The 18,762-nt window shown below is 37.4% G+C and overlaps 1 protein-coding gene across 1 annotated transcript; it reads left to right on the top strand.

Annotated features, from left to right (window-relative positions):
* Window positions 1–7,784: 7,784 nt before the first annotated feature.
* Window positions 7,785–12,909, top strand: LOC127548958 (vomeronasal type-2 receptor 26-like). The gene is made up of 3 exons (XM_051976653.1): window positions 7,785–7,868; window positions 8,135–8,258; window positions 11,475–12,909. The coding sequence occupies exons 1-3, from the start codon at window positions 7,785–7,787 to the stop codon at window positions 12,449–12,451; spliced, it is 1,185 nt and encodes a 394-aa protein (XP_051832613.1). The 3' UTR covers window positions 12,452–12,909.
* Window positions 12,910–18,762: the final 5,853 nt, after the last annotated feature.

The following is an 18,762-nucleotide window of genomic DNA, read 5'->3' as shown; positions in this document are numbered from 1 at the left end:
AAGAAATCCACTTCCATCAAAATATGTCCTCATACAATATCGTTGTCGAAGTGTATAATGATCTCCTGGTTCTGCTCATTTCACTTAGCATCAATTCATGTAAGTCTGGCCAGTCCTCTCTGTATTCATCCTGCTGGTCATTTCTTACAGAACAATAATATTCCATAACATTCATATACCACAATTTACCCAGCCATTCTCCAATTGATGGGCATCCATTCATTTTCCAGTTTCTAGCCACTACAAATAGGGCTGCTACAAACATTTTGGCACATACAGGTCCCTTTCCCTTCTTTAGTATTTCTTTGGGATATAAGCCCAATAGAAACACTGCTGGATCAAAGGGTATGCACAATTTGATAATTTTTTGGGCATAATTCCAGATTGCTCTCCAGAATGGTTGGATTCGTTCACAACTCCACCAACAATGCATTAGTGTCCCAGTTTTCCCGCATCCCCTCCAACATTCATCATTATTTTTTCCTGTCATCTTAGCCAATCTGACAGGTGTGTAGTGGTATCTCAGAGTTGTCTTAATTTGCATTTCTCTGATCAATAATGATTTGGAACACTCTTTCATATGAGTGGTAATAGTTTCAATTTCATCCTCTGAAAATTGTCTGTTCATATCCTTTGACCATTTATCAATTGGAGAATGGCTTGATTTCTTATAAATTTGAGTCAGTTCTCTATATATTTTAGAAATGAGGCCTTTATCAGAACCTTTAACTGTGAAGATGTTTTCCCAGTTTGTTGCTTCCCTTCTAATCTTGTTTGCATTAGTTTTGTTTGTACAAAGGCTTTTTAATTTGATGTAATCAAAATTTTCTATTTTGTGATCAGTAATGGTCTCTAGTTCATCTTTGGTGCTAATATCTTATTTAAGATGTTAGCATCAATATTCATTAGGAAGAATGGTCTATAATTTTCTTTCTCTGTTTTTAACCTAGCTGGTTTAGGTATCAGTACCATGTCTGTGTAATAAAAGGAATTTGGTAGGACTCCTTCATTCCCTATTTATTCAAATGGCTTATATAGTAGTGGGGCTAATTGTTCTTTGAATGTTTGGTAGAATTCACATGTAAATCCATCTGGTCCTGGGGATTTTTTCTTAGGGAGATGATTAATAGCTTTTTAAAATTCTTTTTCTGAAATGGGACTATGGAAGCAATTTACTTCCTCCTCTGTTAATCTGGGAAACCAATATTTTTGGAAGTGGTTATTCATTTCACTTAGGTTATCAAATTTATTGGCATAGAGTTGGGCAAAGTACTTCCTTATTATTGCTCTAATTTCTTCTTCATTGGTGGAAAGTTTCCCCTTTTCATTTTTTAGATTAACAATTTGATTTTCCTCTTTCTTTTTTTCTAATCAGATTTGCCATAGGTTTATCAATTTTATTGTTTTTTTTTTCACAAAACCAACTCATAGTTTTATTTATTAATTCAATAGTTTTTTTTTTACTTTCAATCTTATTAATTTCTCCTTTTAATTTTAGAATTTCAACCTCAGTATTTGATTGGGGGTTTTTAATTTAGTCTTTTTCTAGCTTTTGAAGTTGCAAGCACAGTTCATTGATCTTCTCTTTATTTTATTCAAGTAAGCCTCTAAAGATATAAAATTTCCCCTTATCGCTGCTTTGGCCGCATCCCACAAATTTTGGTATGATGTCTCATCATTGTCATTATCTTGAATGAAATTGTTAATTGTGTCTATAATTTGCTGTTTCACCCAATCGTTCTTTAAGATGAGATTATTTAGTTTCCAATTGCTTTTTGGTCTATTTACCCCTAACTTTTTGCTGAATGTAGTTTTTATTGCATCGTGATCTGAAACGAAAGCATTTACTATGTCTGCCTTCCTGCATTTAATTTTGAAGTCTTTATGTCCTAATATATGGTCAATTTTTGTATAGCTTCCATGAACTGCTGAGAAGAAAGTATACTCCTTTCTATCACCATTCAGTTTTCTTCAAAGATCTATCATATCTAACCCGATTCTATTTACCACTTTAATTTCTTTCTTATTTGTTTTGTGATTTGATTCTTAGTAGTATAGTAGGTTGCCACCCTACTATGCCCAGATTATGCTATTTTTTTCTTGCCTCCCTTACCCCCTTTTGTAGTATTAATCTTAAGGGTCCCACTTGCGTCACACAGCTCTCCCTATTTAGGATCCCTCCCTCCTCTCTTTGAATCCCTTCCCCTTTCTTGAACTTTTCCCTTAGTACTCATTTTCCTTTTCCCTTTTCCTCTACTACTTTTTAATGAGATGAGAGAAGATTCTCTGTAATGCAAATATGTCAGTTATTTCCTCTTTGAGCCAACACTGATGACAGTAAGATTCACAAAATGTTCCTCCCCCTCACTAAGTTCCCTCAGATATGACAGGTTTCCTTTGCCTCATCATCACATGTAGTTTCCCTCTTTTTTAACTCTCCTTTTCCCTTTTTCTGACACTAACCCCTCTGCATTTCTACTTCCCTTTTTTATGTTATATCAGTAAAATCAAATGATACATGTGGTTTTTATGTATATCCACAACAGAAACACAGTGCTCAAGAGTTCCTTTTAACTGTTTCTACTTCTCTTGACTCCTATGGTGGGAGATCTTTTTTTTTGTTTGTTTAAATCTGTTTTTTTCCTTAGAAACAAATGGAATTCCTCTGTTTTATTAAATGTCCATCTTCTTCCATGGAAAAATATGCTCAGCTTAGGTGGGTAGTTTATTTTTGGCTGCATTCCAACTTCTTTTGCCTTTCAGAATATCAGATTCCTGGCCCTTCAATCCTTTAATATGAGGCAGCCAGATCTTGAGTGACCCTTATTGTGGCAGCTCAGTCTTTGAATTGTTTTTTCCTGGCTGCTTATAATGTTTTTTCTGTAATCTGAAAATTCTGAAATTTGGCCACAATAGTCCTTGGAGTTTTTATTTTAGGGCCTTTTTCAGAAGGTGTTCAATGAATTCTTTCAACGCCTATTTTACCTTCTGGTTCTATCACTCCTGGGCAGTTCTCTTTGATGATTTCCTGTAACATAATATCTAGGCTCTTTTTTTCATCATAATTTTTGGGTAGTCCAATGCTCCTCAAGTTATCTCTCCTAGATCTATTTTCCAGGTCTGTTGTTTTTCCAAGTAAATATTTGACATTTTTTCCCAATCTTTCATTTTTTTGATTTTGCTTGACTGATTCTTGATGTCTGAATGAATCAGTCATTTCTATTTGTTCAGGTCTGGTTCTTAGTGAATTATTTTCTTCATTAGATTTTTTTTAAACTTCTTTTTGTACATGTCCAGTTGAGTTATTACGTGAGTTGTTTTGCTGTATGGAACTTTTTTTCATTGCACTAATTTTTTTTAGTGAGTTATTTTCTATTTCCAATTCACAATTTCTGTTTCCCTGAACTTCTTGGGAGTTTTTTACCTTTTCCCATTCACATTTCAGGAAGTTGTTTCTCTTTTGTATAGCTTCTTCTTTTTTTAAAATAGCTTTTTATTGACAGAACCCATGCCAGGGTAATTTTTTTTTACAGCATTATCCCTTGTACTCACTTCTGTTTCGATTTTTCCCCTGCCTCCTTCCACCCCCTACTCCAGATAACAAGCAGTCCTTTACATGTTGAATATGTTGCAGTATATCCTACATACAATATATGTGTGCAGAACCGAACAGTTTTCTTGTTGCACAGGGAGAATTGGATTCAGAAGGTATAAATAACCCGGGAAGAAAAACAAAAATGCAAGCAGTTTATATTCATTTCCCAGTGTTCTTTCTTTGGGTGTAGCTGCTTCTGTCCATCCTTGATCAATCGAAACTGAATTAGCTCTCTTTATCGAAGAGATCCACTTCCATCAGAATACATCCTCAAACAGTATCGTTGTGGAGGTATATAATGATCTCCTGGTTCTGCTCAATTCACTTAGCATCAGTTCATGTAAGTCTCACCAGTCCTCTCGGTATTCATCCTCCTGGTCATTCCTTACAGAACAATAATATACCATAACGTTCATATACCATAATTAACTCAACCATTCTCCAGTTGATGGGCATCCATTCATTTTCCAGCTTCTAGCCACTCTTGTATACCTTCTCTTTCCTTTCCCCATTTTTCTTCTAGTTCTCTTAAGGTTTTTAATAGTCTCTTCTAAGAGAGCCTTTTGTGTTGGGGACCAACAATTGTCTTGGGACTGTCTGGAATTAGTCACTTCAGGGTTGAAAAGCTGATCTCTTCCTGTATAGAAGCTATTGGGTTGGCCTTTTAATTTTTTTTACTCATTTTTTTAAAGCCTGTGGGATCTGCCTTCAGGGGCAGGAGGTTACCAGCTTCCTCTGCAGAGCAGTGATAGGTGTATGGATGGGTAGCTGTCCTGCCAACCGGCTACAAAGAGCAGCGAGGTACTGGAGTGCTCTAGGAAAGAGTTCCCCACCTAGGAATAACTCAGGCATTCAGGGCTGAGCTGGGAAAGTGCCCTGCAAAGAACCCCACTGGGGACAAACTGCAACCATTCCCAATAAGATCAGGAGTAAAACAAGGTTGCCCACTATCACCATTACTATTTAATATTGTATTAAAAATGCTAGCTTTAGCAATAAGAGTTGAGAAAGAGATTAATGGAATAAGAATAGGCAATGAGGAAACCAAATTATCACTCTTTGCTGATGATATGATGGTATACTTAGAGAACCCCAGAGATTCTACCAAAAAGTTATTAGAAACAATCTGCACCTTCAGCAAAGTTGCAGGATATAAAATAAACCAACATAAGTCATCAGCATTCTTATATATCACTAACAAAACCCAACAGTTAGAGTTACAAAAAGAAATTCCATTTAAAGTAACTACTGATTGTATAAAATATTTAGGAATCTATCTGCCAAGGGAAAATCAGAAACTTTATGAGCAAAACTACAAAACACTTTCCACACAAATTAAGTCTAATCTAACCAACTGGAAAAATATTAAATGCTCTTGGATTGGGCGAGCAAATATAATAAAGATGACAATACTACCTAAATTAATCTATTTATTTAGCGCTATACCAATCAGACTCCCAAAAAACTCCTTTGATGAATTAGAAAAAATAACAACAAAGTTCATATGGAAAAACAAAACGTCAAGAATTTCAAGGGAATTAATGAAAAAAAAATCAAATGAAGGTGGCCTAGCTGTACCAGATCTAAAATTATATTATAAAGCAGCAGTTACTAAAAACATCTGGTATTGGCTAAGAAGTAGACTAGTTGATCAATGGAATAGGTTAGGTTCAAAGGACAAAACAGCCAATAACTTTAATAATATAGTGTTTGACAAACCCAAAGAGACCAGTTTCTGGGATAAGAATGCATTATTTGACAAAAATTGCTGGGAAAATTGGAAATCAGTATGGCAGAAACTAGGCGTTGACCCACACTTAACACCGTACAGCAAGATTAGGTTAAAATGCTTCATGACCGAGGCATAAAGAATGAGATTATAAATAAATTGGAAGAGCATAGGATAGTTTACCTTGCAGACCTGTGGAAGAGGGAGGAATTTATGACCAAAGAAGAACTAGAGATCACTATTGACCACAAAATAGAAAATTTTGGTTACATCAAATTGAAGAGTTTTTGTACAAACAAAACAAATGCAGACAAGATTAGAAGGGAAACAATAAACTGGGAAAACATTTTTACAATCAAAGGTTCTGATAAAGGCCTCATTTCCAAAATATATAGAGAATTGACTCTAATCTATAAGAAATCAAACCATTCTCCAATTGATAAATGGTCAAAGGATATGAACAGACAACAGCCAGACGAAGAAATTGAAACTATTTATAGACATATGAAAATATGCTCCAAATCATTATTAATCAGAGAAATGCAAATTAAGACAACTCTGAGATACCACTACACACCTGTCAGATTGGCTAGAATGACAGGGAAAGATAATGGGGAATGTTGGAGGGGATGTGGGAAACAGGGACACTGATACATTGTTGGTGGAATTGTGAACACATCCAGCCATTCTGGAGAGCAATTTGGAAGTATGCTCAAAAAGTTATCAAACTGTGCATACCCTTTGATCCAGCAGTGTTTCTAGTGGGCTTATACCCCAAAGAGATACTAAGGAAAGGAAAGGGACCTGGATGTGCCAGAATGTTTGTGGCAGCCCTGTTTGTAGTGGCTAGAAGCTGGAAAATGAATGGATGCCCATCAGTTGGAGAATGGTTGAGTAAATTGTGGTATATGAATGTTATGGAATATTATTGTTCTGTAAGAAATGACCAGCAGGATGAATACAGAAAGGACTGGTGAGACTTACATGAACTGATGCTAAGTGAAATGAGCAGAACCACGAGATCACTATATACCTCAACAATGATACTGTTTGAGGACGTATTCTGATGGAAGTGGATCTCTTCGATAAAGAGAGCTTTCATTGGTCAAAGATGGGCAGAAGCAGCTACACCCAGAGAAAGAACACTGGGAAATGAATATAAACTGCTTGCATTTTTGTTTTTCTTCCCGGGTTATTTATACCTTCTGAATTCAATTCTCCCTGTGCAACAAGAAAACTGTTTGGTTCTGCACACATATATTGTATCTAGGATATACTGCAACCCATTCAACATGTAAAGGACTGCTTGCCATCTGGGGGAAGGGGTGGAGGGAGGAAGGGGAAAAATCGGAATAGAAGTGAATGCAAGGGATAATGCTGTAAAAAATTATCCTGGCATGTGTTCTATCAATAAAACGTTATTTAAAAAAAAAAAAAAGAACCCCCGTTGTGTGGGATAACAACTGCTCTGGGGCTAGATGCTGAGCAGTGAGATTTTCACTACCCCAAGCTAAAGCCCACCCTGGGGCTGTGGGTATGAGGGGCTGAGCAGTGGATAGCCTTGCAGGGACCAGAAGTGTCACTGCCCAGGGAAGCACAATTGGCTGTGAAAGTGGGGGCCCGAGCACCCACTGTGCAGATTAGAGGCTGCCCCGGGCTGTGCCCCCTGCCTTGCAGATTTGTAACTGTCCCCGCAAAAGCCCTGTACTGCAGGATGTGGCTGAGTGGTTGTGTAATGGGTCTGCCTGAGTCACTTCTGGTTTTGGGTAGTTCTAGCCAGATCTTGTTAGGTTCTGGCATTTTTTAGAGTACCCTCTGTTACAGACTTTAATTTCTGTGCCAGTTTACTGCTTTGCAATCAAGGAAGAGCTTTTAGCCTATAGCAGAGTCATCTCTATAACTTCTATAGCCACAGAAATCACCCCCACCCCTGGTCTGCTCAGGATGCTAGTCTCTCCCTGCCTGTGCTGGTCTGTTCCTGGCCCCTCAGGACAAACCTTTCCTGCTGATCTTCCAGATTATCTTTGGCTGGTAAATTGTGTGCTTCTAATCTTCATGAATTTTAGCAGTCAAGCGCTGTTTTTGAGGCTGAATTTAATACTTGGTCGTGAGGGGATGAGAGGGACTTAGAAAGTCACGTGTGCCTTCTCCAACATCTTGGCTTCACCCCCCATTCCAATATACCTTAAGCTAAAAAATTACATTCCAAATATTTCTGAGTTTGGTCACACCAAAATCCCATCAGGCACTTATACTACCAAAAGTGTTATTTTTGCTTTTACACTGAGTACACCAATTCCTTCCATTTCTCTTTCAACACTTATTACTGAAGAAAACTTTTCCAGTACAATAGTGTATAATACTATTGTTAATGGACATCCTTGTTTAAATCTTGATCTTATTAGGAAGACTTCTAAGAAATCAAAATTCATATTGCCTTGGAATTGCCCTTGCAGTACAATGACCCTGCCCAAGGAGAAGCTTCAGGGTCTTGTCGAGATATCGCCCAAATCTATGACTGAGCCTGGGAAAGTCAACTTCTCTGTAATTAGCCAATACATGGACTATCTTATAAATGTCCAGGGTGTGAAATACTTTTGTGTGAAGGTTCTGTAGGAGAAGGTCTGTCACTGAGTGTTGCAGAAGAGCGGGTGACAAATGGAAAGAATATGTTGGAAAGAATGTGATCATTCATATACACTCCTAATTATGTATCTGTGGAGGTGGTTATCCAAACCAGAATGTCAAAAAACAAACATAAATAGCTGTCAGTTAAAAATGTTTATTCCAGTCTCCTGTCACTGTCTTAGGTACCCTCTGCCGTATGTAGTGCCAGTTGTCCTGCTGGATTCAGGAAGTCGCCATTGGAGGGGAAGCCTCCTTGTTGCTTTAGTTGCTCCCCATGCTCAGAAGGAGAAATCTCCAATTATGTAGGTGAGTTACTGCAAGGAGCTCACATCTCATGGCCCCTGTTAGTAAAAAAAACAAAAACAAAAGCAAAAAACAAAAAACTAAGAGCATATTCTTTTTCTCAATTTTAAAGAAATGTCGTGGCCTCTGTAAATAATTATATGAGCCTGAAAAAGAGCAGAAGCTAGAAACTTTTCCAATAAGATAAAGAGTGAAAACAAGATTCCTATTATCACCACTATTATGAATCTCTGTACTAGAAATGTTACTTTTTTTAACTAGAAATGTTAACAATAAGAGACCAAAGTGAAATTAAAGTAATTCATGTATGCAATGAAAAACACTAGTATCACTCTTTGCAGGAGATATGGTATGTTTACAGAATCCTTGAAAATGAACTAAAACTACTTGAAACAATGAACATTTTCAAGACAATTGGTGGATAGAAAACAAACCCACATATATCACTGCCATTTGTATGTTATCAACAAAGTGCCAGGCATGAGAAATAGAAAGAGAAATCCCAGGTAAGTGTAAACAAGACAAAATATGTGGAAGTCTTCCCAAGAAAAAGTCAAGAACTGTACAAACACAATGACATGGCAAAATTTTCCTGCTGCATAATGAGAAAGATAATACATAGGAAGAATTTATTCATCATCTTATTTCTTTGATGAACTGCAATCACTTGCCCTTTTACTCCAAGATAGTGTGTCATGGATATACACAAAGGTAAAGATTAATAACATTATATACAAGTGTCTTTATATTTATATGTATATATGTAAAAGTAGAGGTGTCCATATTTATGTATGCACATATATATAAATATATATGTTTATAGATTGGGGAATAAGACAGATGTCTTTGCAAGAAAGAGAAAGGGAGAAACAGATAGATATTGAGAGAGGCAGAGATAGAAATAAAAAGAAATGAATAGACAGGCATAGAAACAAAAATATTGAGATGGAGAAGGCAAAAGTAAAGAAAGTTACCTAATGGGGGAGTTGTATTCCATACATTAGAGACTGCAGACTTTTCTCTAACTTATGGGTCTGGTTGCAGAGGAAAATTTCCCCAACAATGACCAAGAGCTGAAAAGTAGCAGGGTCTTTCAGAGATCATGCTTCATGTCTCATAAGAAACCCAGAGCCATGAGCTGACTCTGTAAGCTCCATAGGAGCAATCCAAATGCTATTACCCCTTTCTACTGATGATCCAGTATTGCCTTTCCCTATTTCATTGTTCTAATGCTTTATGGTATTGAACAATATAGAAACAAAAAAGTCAGACATAGTGAGGAATGCTAACCAAACTGGCCTTTTCCCCCTGACATTGTAACCAACACAGTTGAAAGCAGAGATAGCCCTGGGACTGAACCTGTGTCTTGACTGTTAGAGGGAACTCCTGCAGCAGGATCAATCTCTACTAAGAAGGTCAGGTATTTAGCTGGGCCTTGTTTTCTGGGAGATAACAAAAGCATTGTGGAGCAGAGTGACTTTCACAGTATTAAAAGTGCATCTGCCCCTTCATGGCCATCATCTGTTTTCATAACACTACACAAGGAGTGACATCAGATAATTAATCAGCTCAGGAGGTCAAGAAATGAGACATGGGATAAGGAAATCACCACGTGGGTCACAGGGCTTGAGGAGTCAACTCTGCATCCCAAGCTCCAAGCAGAATGGATGCTGCCATGGCTTATTCAATAGCATTGCATTTGAGCCTGGCTTTACATGGTTTTGAATCTAAGAGGGAAGGCAAAAGAGGAAACCAGAGAACAGGCTGCTTCAATGAGAAGATCTTCTAATTTGTACAAAATTTAGATGATCCCTTAATCTCATCTGCTGCCTTAGTGGGGCACACATGGTTCTCTCCCCTGCAATGAGGGCAAACTCTTGATTTAGTGATGAGAAGGATGAGGATGATGGTGATAAAGTTATAAGAACCATATAAATTGAGGCTCAAATTTGTGCTACATATGTTCTTTCTCATTTGATGCTCATAATAACCTTATAAAGATGGTGTAATTATTATCCTTATTTCTCTGAAAGGAAAACAAAGACAGACTCAAGGATATTATCTTCCTATAGTAACATAACAATTTTTTTTTCCTGAGGCAGGATGTAAACTCTGACTTCAAGTCCTATTCACATTCAAGTAGCCATTTACTTCCTGATAGAGCATAGTCAAATTGAAACAGTTGATGGTAATTTGTGACATAGCTGGCATTTCTCTTCGGGTTTTCACTGCAGATGTGACAGGGGCAATAAACGATTTGTGAAGATTACAGAGAAAGAGGGAGAATCAATGAGGAGGAAAAAATAATTTTTAGGCATCAGAGAGACTGCTGATAGCAAGTATGGTTCTAGTGTGTCATTGAAGAATTCTAGATGCTAAATTCAGGTCTCATGGATCTGAAAGCCAGGGTTAAAATAAGGTCAATCCAATATTCCAAATAGTAGTGAAAAAATCCAACTGAGGATCCAAAGAGAATTTTTCTTTAAATTAATTGATAAAATGAAGGTATTAACGGGTTATCATTTTCACTATTGAACATATCCTGGAAAGGCTTCATTGCTCTTGGGATGAATAAAAGCAACACTTCCAAAATAAAAGAAACAGGTTTTCTACAAGAAACTTGCCATTATTTAATAAATCATTAATCAGTCAATCAATAGTCATTTAGTGTGAGAAGAACTTGGTCATAAATAAAGGGATAGAGTGATAAAAAGGAAATGAATCCTTCATTCAGGGAGATTCTATTCCAACAGAGGAGACAAGAATACACACATTCTCTGTGTCTACCAAGGAAATGTTTAAAATTCATATAAATCGGTTGTGGAAAGGATGAGGAAGTATTGATACAGGCAGCTCTTAAACTTGAGTTGTTGCCCAACACAACACAGAAGGAATCTGGATATTTGATACAAAAGGGCTCCATTGTCTAAGCTTATTGTCCTTAGTGGTTAGGTTAAGAAGAAAAGGGGACATCACTTACATAAAACGAATAAAGAGAACTTGAACTAAAGCCAACAGTGATCAAGGGCATGAATATATTTGATCTGGCCAGTGTAGCAAGTAACTTACCAGTGACTGTGTCATCTGGTAAAAAGAGAATGGGGTTTTGCATCTGGTGGAAACAGAAGGAATTGCTGCAGGTCTCCTGAGTATTTCCTACTGTGGGAATGAAGAGAAATATTTTAATCTAAATGTTAAGTCTTTGTTTGTCTCCTGCAGATGCAGAGCAGTGTAAGAAGTGCCCAGAGGATGAATATCCCAATGAGCAGAGAGATCGCTGCCTCCCCAAGACTGTGACCTTCCTGGCTGTGAATGAACCCTGGGGGAAGGCAGTGACAGCTGTAGCTGTTTCACTCTCATTACTCACGGTCCTGGTTCTGTGGGTCTTTGTGAAGTTCCAAGACACTCCCATAGTCCAATCCAATAACAGAAACCTCAGCTACCTGCTCCTCACCTCCCTTTCCTCCTGCTTCCTCTGCTCCTTGCTCTTCGTGGGCCGTCCCACTACTGCTTCCTGCCTTTTCCGACAAACGGTATTTGCAGTTGTGTTCACCGTGGCTGTTTCCTCCATTTTGGCTAAAACCATCATAGTGGTCCTGGCTTTCAGGGTGACAGGGCCAGGGAGCAGGATGCGGATGTTCCTTCATCCCAGAGTGCCCTACTGTGTGGTTCTCATCTGCTCTGGAATCCAAGGGCTTTCCTGTGCCATCTGGTTGGGGACCCATCCCCCCTTTCCAGAGGCAGACACAAGCTCTGAATCCAGGCACATCATCCTCACATGTAATGAGGGCTCCGCCTTTGCATTTTATTGTGTCCTGGGCTACATGGGCTTTCTGGCCCTGGGCAGCTTCACCATAGCCTTCCTGGCCAGGAACCTGCCCGATGCCTTCAACGAAACCAAGTACATCACATTCAGCATGCTGGTGTTTTGCAGCGTCTGGGTCTCTTTCCTCCCCACATATCAGAGCTCCAAAGGGAAAGCTGTGATGATCGTGGAGATCTTCTCCATCTTGGCCTCCAGTGCCGGGTTACTGGGCTGCATTTTTATTCCCAAATGTTTTGCAATTCTCCTGATATTGTGGGAAAATAGCACAAAACAGAACAAGAATCAAAGGAATTCCAGGAGCAAGAATTCTTCTTCTTTTTTTTCTAATGTGATATCTTTATTTTCCCCTTTCCATGTAAAACAATATTAGTAACTTTTTAAAAAGGTTTGCCTTCCACATTCTCTCCCTTCTTCCCCAACCCCAGAACCACTGAGATACCACATGTGCAGTTACACAAAATATTTATATAAATGCCTTGTTGAGAAATATACATGCAACATTCCCTGGGTTAATAAAAAGAACTCCTAAAAATAAAATTTTTACATACTGTGTAACATCCAACAGTTTCATCATAAAGACCTTCAGAGCAGTTTTGGACCATTTTGTTGTTGAAAAAGCAAAGTTATTCACAGGTGACCAATCCGCTCTATTGCTTGACTTGGTACACATTACATTTCAGTTTTCATATGTTCATGTATCTTTCCAGATTTTTCTGTTCATCATAGTTATGAATCATCAAAGTATTCCATCATAATTACATAGCACAATTTCTTCAGCCATTCTGCATTTCATGAGAATTCCCTCAATTTCCAATTCTTTCCCCAAGAACAGAGGTCACATCAATATTTTTGTACGTATATTTCCTTTTCCTTTTTTTCTTAATCTCTTTTAGGATTCAAGCAATGTTGTGTTAGTTTTAGGTGGATGAATTTGCCTAAATTTATAGTCTTTTCAACACATATCATACATTTTTATCAATATCAGTTGGGAACTAGCTCATATTTTAATACTTTATATTCCTTTATCTATACATTTGAGAAGAGCTGTTTGCAGCAAAGAAAGTTGCTTCAAAATTGTTTCCATAATGACTATTGCTAATTATATTTCCCCTGATTATTCTATTTTGTTTTTTTTCAATTTATCCCTCATGAAAGGGTTTTACTTTTCATCACACATTTCACAATATTCCTTCTCTTTTCTCACCCTAGCCCCTGCTCTTGTTCGTTTAACGTTTGACTACCTTGCAAAATAATATAGATTTCTCTATCAGTGTTGAGTGTGTATGTTATTTCGTCTTAGAGCCAATTCGAATGAGTATAATATTCACTCTCTCTCTCTCTCCCCTCTTCCTTCCCCTCTGCTAAATGCTTTATGTTGCCTTTTTAATAGAAGATAATTTATGCCCTCCTCCTCCCTTTCCCTTTCTCCCAACACATTCCACCAAACCTTTAATTTAATGTAATTTCTTTCATAAAGTATTCTTTCATATTCATATTCAATGCACACCTATGCACTCTGTTTATATATACTCCTTCTAACTTCCCTATTAATGGGAAATTTCTCATGAATTACAAGGATCATCCTCCCATGCACAAAAGTAAACAAATTAATCAGGTTAAGTCCCTTATGATTTCCATTTCCTGATTAACCACTTGTGCTTCTCCTGAATTCTGTATTTGAAAATCAAAATTTTTGTTCAGCTCTGGTCTTTTCATGACATATACTTGGAATTCCTCTATTTCACTGAGTGCCTACTTTTTTGTTCGAATTCCTACAAAATGTTAACTCATTATAGAGACAATAATTATCTACTTTAGCATGGTTTAATATGATTGATCTGATCCTACGAGGAGATGTTATGGGCCAGAACTTGAAACAAGGTACTAAGTGGAACTGAGTAGACAATGGTTAAATCTAGTTTAGCATTGATTCAATCATACAACAAATAATGGTTTCCCAGTGATATAATGATTGGTGTGTACTCAGTGAACCACATAAAACCAAGAAGCTCTCAGGGCCAAAGAGCACTCTGGGAGATACAGAAGTCCACAAGCCCACTCTCGGAGGCAAAGTCAGATTCATTCCATCTTCCACCTTTGTGCTGGCTGGAGGCTGAAGAAAGCAGAGGCAAAGGACAAGCTGCAAGAGCTCTTGGAACCAAGCAGAGAGATAGGCCTCTAAGAATCTGAACTGAAACTAAGGCTGTCTCCAGAAAATCTCCCCAAGAAACCTGCTCCCACACAGAATCATCATTTATATTATAAAAAAGAAGAGAACACCACACTTTTTCCTGAAGATCCATCATCAGTTTTACTGGGCAGGCGATTCCTGGTTACAATCCTAACTCCTTTGCTCTACAGAAATTCACATTCCAAATACTCTGATCCTTTAAAGAAGTGACAAAATCTTGTGTATCCTGACTGTCTTCTCACTATCCTTGAATTCTTTCTTTCTAGATATTTGCAATAAAAATTCTGGAATTTGACAACCCTATTTCTGGACATTTGCTTCTTGAATTCTTCAGATGGTGATCAGTGTGTTCATTCCACTTCTCTTTTACCCTTCAGAATACAAAGAGTTTTTCTCGATAATATCTTACCAGAAGATGTCTAGAAAGTGCTATAATTTTTAAATGATCTCTGCGGGATCATTACTTTTTCTGTGAGATATACCGCATTGTTTTCTACTTTTCGTTATGTACATTTTGATTGATTGTTTCTGGATTTCTCATAATGACATTAGCTTCCATTTGACCAATTATACCTTATATTTTTGCCAAGACAGCAGCAGATTCAGAGTTATTGCTCCTGGTTTGCTGGCATCAAGCCAGGGCTGTGACTTTGCTGTCTTGCCCTATACCAATACTGTGCTCCTATCTCACAATAGACCTTTCCTGATGGTAAGTTGTCATAGGTTAGAAAAATATTCCAGTCCATCTTTTTTTTTCCTGAGAAATAACATTCTAAAATATATATATCATCATTTTAAAGGAATTTGGAGCATTGGGGTGAGATCTGAAGTGAATTATGTCTTTATTCGGCCTTCTGAGCAATGTACCCAACATGTTTGGGGGGCATAGAACAGTGTTTCTTTTTCTTCATTTCTTTTTATTTTATTTTTTTCTTTATTAAAGCTTTTTATTTTTAAAAAGATAAGCATGGACAATTCTTTGACACCGATCCTTACAAAACCTTGTGTTCTAATTTTCCTCCTTTCCTCACCCCCTCCTTGAGATGGCAAATAGTCCAGCATATGTTAAAAATGGTAGAATTATAGATTAAATTCAATATGTTCATACATATTTATACAGTTATTTTACTATGCTATAAAAATCAAATCAAACCAGAAAAATGTTATAGACAAAATAAAATGTAAGCAAACGACAACAAAAAATTGAAAATGTTCTGTTGTGAACCACCCTCAGTCCCTCTCTCTGGTTGTAGATGGCTCTCTTTATCACTAAACCATTGGATCTGGTCTGGAGCATCTCATTGTTGAAGAGAGCCACATCCTCCTGAATTGATCATGATATAACCGTGTTATTGCCTTGTATAATAATCTCCTGGTTCTGTTCTTTTCACTCAGCATCAGTTCATGTCAGTCTCTCCAGGCCTCTCTGAAATCGTCCTGCTGGTCTTTTGTTACAGAACAATCATTAGAACAGAATTTCATGGAATATTTCTGGGAATAACAGGCTTGAATAATGTAATAGGAACAAGGCCATCATGAAGTACACAATTTAGGACTCTGTTATAGTAAGTAGACTGTTAACACTAAGTGCTATAATTTATGATTGTTACATTCAGCAAACTTACTGCTAATCACTGTTTAACGTTCATGTCAAGCTGCAAGAAAGGGCAGGATGTATATCTGTAATCTTGACACATTCACTAAGTAACCCGAAGACTCTAGTATTATTGCAATATTAACTTAGAGAAAACTTAGAGATCCTGGCTCTCAGATCAATAAATGCAATATTTAAGTGGTACCTGGCTGGCGCCTGTACTTTCATTTCCACTCTCATCCTATTGGGGGGAGCAGGAGTGGGCATCCACACTGGGCACTCAACGAGACAGGGACCTGAATGCCATTGTGGAGGAGAGTGACCTCTTGATGAGCACAAGGATTAAGGTAAGAGGGGAAATTTGTTTAACTCCAGGCTAACACAAGAATTAGTTAGAAGTGAAATTGAGTTTTGTACCATTGATACCTATATAGTGCACATATTGAATCAGAATGAGGCAAAAGCAATAAGGTGACAGGGACTGAGAATGTTATCTGAAAGTCTTAAAGAAGTGAATAAAGGAAAGAGAATTGGAAATGACTACAGGACAGTTACAGGAATTTTTTGAGTCTGTAGAAAATTGCTGTCCTTGTTTTTTTTTTTTTTTAATTTTTATTTAATAATTACTTTATATTGACACTCATTTCTGTTCTGATTTTTTTCCCTCCCTCCCTCCACCCCCTCCCCTAGATGGCAAGCAGTCCTTTATATGTTGGATATGTTGCAGTATATCCTAGATACAATATATGTTTGCAGAACCGAACAGTTCTCTTGTTGCATAGGGAGAATTGGATTCAGAAGGTATAAATAACCCGGGAAGAAAAACAAAAATGCAGATAGTTCACATTCGTTTCCCAGTGTTCTTTCTTTGGGTGTAGCTGCTTTTGTCCGTCATTTATCAATTGAAACTAAGGTCTCTTTGTCAAAGAAATCCACTTCCATCAAAATATGTCCTCATACAATATCGTTGTCGAAGTGTATTCTGCTTATTTCACTTAGCATCAGTTCATGTAAGTCTGGCCACTCCTCTCTGTATTCATCCTGCTGGTCATTTCTTACAGAACAATAATATTCCATAACATTCATATACCACAATTTACCCAGCCATTTTCCTATTGATGGGCATCCATTCATTTTTATTTTTATTTATTTTTTATTTTTTTTAAAATTTTATTTTATTTAATAATAACTTTGTATTGACAGAATCCATGCCAGGATAATTTTTACACGACATTATCCCTTGCAATCACTTATGTTTCATTTTTTCCCCTCCCTCCCTCCTCCCCCCCCCAAGATGGCAAGCAGTCCCATATATGTTAAATATGTTGCAGTATATCCTAGATACAATACATATTTGCAGAACCGAACAGTTCTCCCGCTGCACAGGGAGAATTGGATTCAGAAGGTAAAAATAACTTGGGAAGAAAATCAAAAATGCAAATAGTTCACATTCATTTCCCAGTATTCCTTCTTTGGGTGTAGCTGTTTCTGTCCATCATTTCTCCAATGAAACTCAGTTAAGTCTCTTTGTCAGAGAAATCCACTTCCATCAGAATACATCCTCATACAATATCGTTGTCGAAGTGTATAATGATCTCCTGGTTCTGCTCATCTCACTCAGCATCAGTCCATGTAGGTCTCTCCAAGCCTCTCTGTATTCATCCTGCTGGTCATTCCTTACAGAGCGATAATATTCCATAACATTCATATACCACAACTTACACAGCCATTCTCCAATTGATGGGCATCCATTCATTTTCCAGTTTCTAGCCACTACAAACAGGGCTGCTACAAACATTTTGGCACATACAGGTCCCTTTCCCTTCTTTAGTATTTCTTTGGGATATAAGCCCAATAGAAACACTGCTGGATCAAAGGGTATGCACAATTTGATAATTTTTTGGGCATAACTCCAGATTGCTCTCCAGAATGGTTGGATTCGTTCACAACTCCACCAACAATGCATTAGTGTCCCAGTTTTCCCGCATCCCCTCCAACATTCATCCTTATTTTTTCCTGTCATCTTAGCCAATCTGACAGGTGTGTAGTGGTATCTCAGAGTTGTCTTAATTTGCATTTCTCTGATCAATAATGATTTGGAACACTCTTTCATATGAGTGGTAATAGTTTCAATTTCATCCTCTGAAAATTGTCTGTTCATATCCTTTGACCATTGATCAATTGGAGAATGGCTTGATTTCTTCTAAATTTGAGTCAGTTCTCTATATATTTTGGAAATGAGGCCTTTATCAGAACCTTTAACTGTGAAGATGTTTTCCCAGTTTGTTGCTTCCCTTCTAATCTTGTTTGCATTAGTTTTGTTTGTACAAAGGCTTTTTAATTTGATGTAATCAAAATTTTCTATTTTGTGATCAGTAATGGTCTCTAGTTCATCTTTGGTCACAAATTTCTTTCTCCTCCACAACTCTGAGAGATAAACTATTCTATGTTCCTCTAATTTATTTATAATCTCGTTCTTTATGCCTAGGTCATGGACCCATTTTGATCTTATCTTGGGATATGGTGTTAAGTGTGGGTCCATGCCTAATTTCTGCCATACTAATTTCCAATTATCCTAGCAGTTTTTATCAAATAATGAATTCTTTTCCCAGAAGTTAGGGGCTTTGGGTTTGCTATATTTTTGCTATAGTTGACTATTCTGTCTTGTGTCCTTGGTTTTCACAAGAAGGAACAATCCATGGGGAGAAATGGAAGACAGAGGGAAAATCAAGGAGTGAATATTTTAGAGAAATAGGGCCAGGGGGTTTTCAGGTTATTATATTTTCTCTTTGAAATATCTTGAAAATCTCTTTTCAGTCTCCAGAGGGAGTTGTATTAACTACTGGAGTGCTTAAAGTAGATTTACCTTCTAGTACTCTGGAGGAAGAAGCCATGG

The sequence above is a fragment of the Antechinus flavipes genome, chromosome 1 (genome assembly GCF_016432865.1).
Source record: "Antechinus flavipes isolate AdamAnt ecotype Samford, QLD, Australia chromosome 1, AdamAnt_v2, whole genome shotgun sequence".
In the NCBI taxonomy this organism is placed as follows: Eukaryota; Metazoa; Chordata; class Mammalia; order Dasyuromorphia; family Dasyuridae; genus Antechinus; species Antechinus flavipes.
Note: the sequence above shows the minus strand (reverse complement) of the source record. Positions and strands in the feature narration are given on the sequence as shown.

Excerpts from the sequence above, each read along its gene's own strand:
- LOC127548958 (XM_051976653.1), top strand. The coding sequence starts at position 7,785 with ATGACCCTGCCCAAGGAGAAGCTTCAGGGTCTTGTCGAGATATCGCCC. Across the intron at positions 7,869-8,134 it reads CTGGGAAAGTCAACTTCTCT|GTACCCTCTGCCGTATGTAG; the intron begins GTAATTAGCCAA and ends TCACTGTCTTAG. Across the intron at positions 8,259-11,474 it reads AGAAATCTCCAATTATGTAG|ATGCAGAGCAGTGTAAGAAG; the intron begins GTGAGTTACTGC and ends TGTCTCCTGCAG.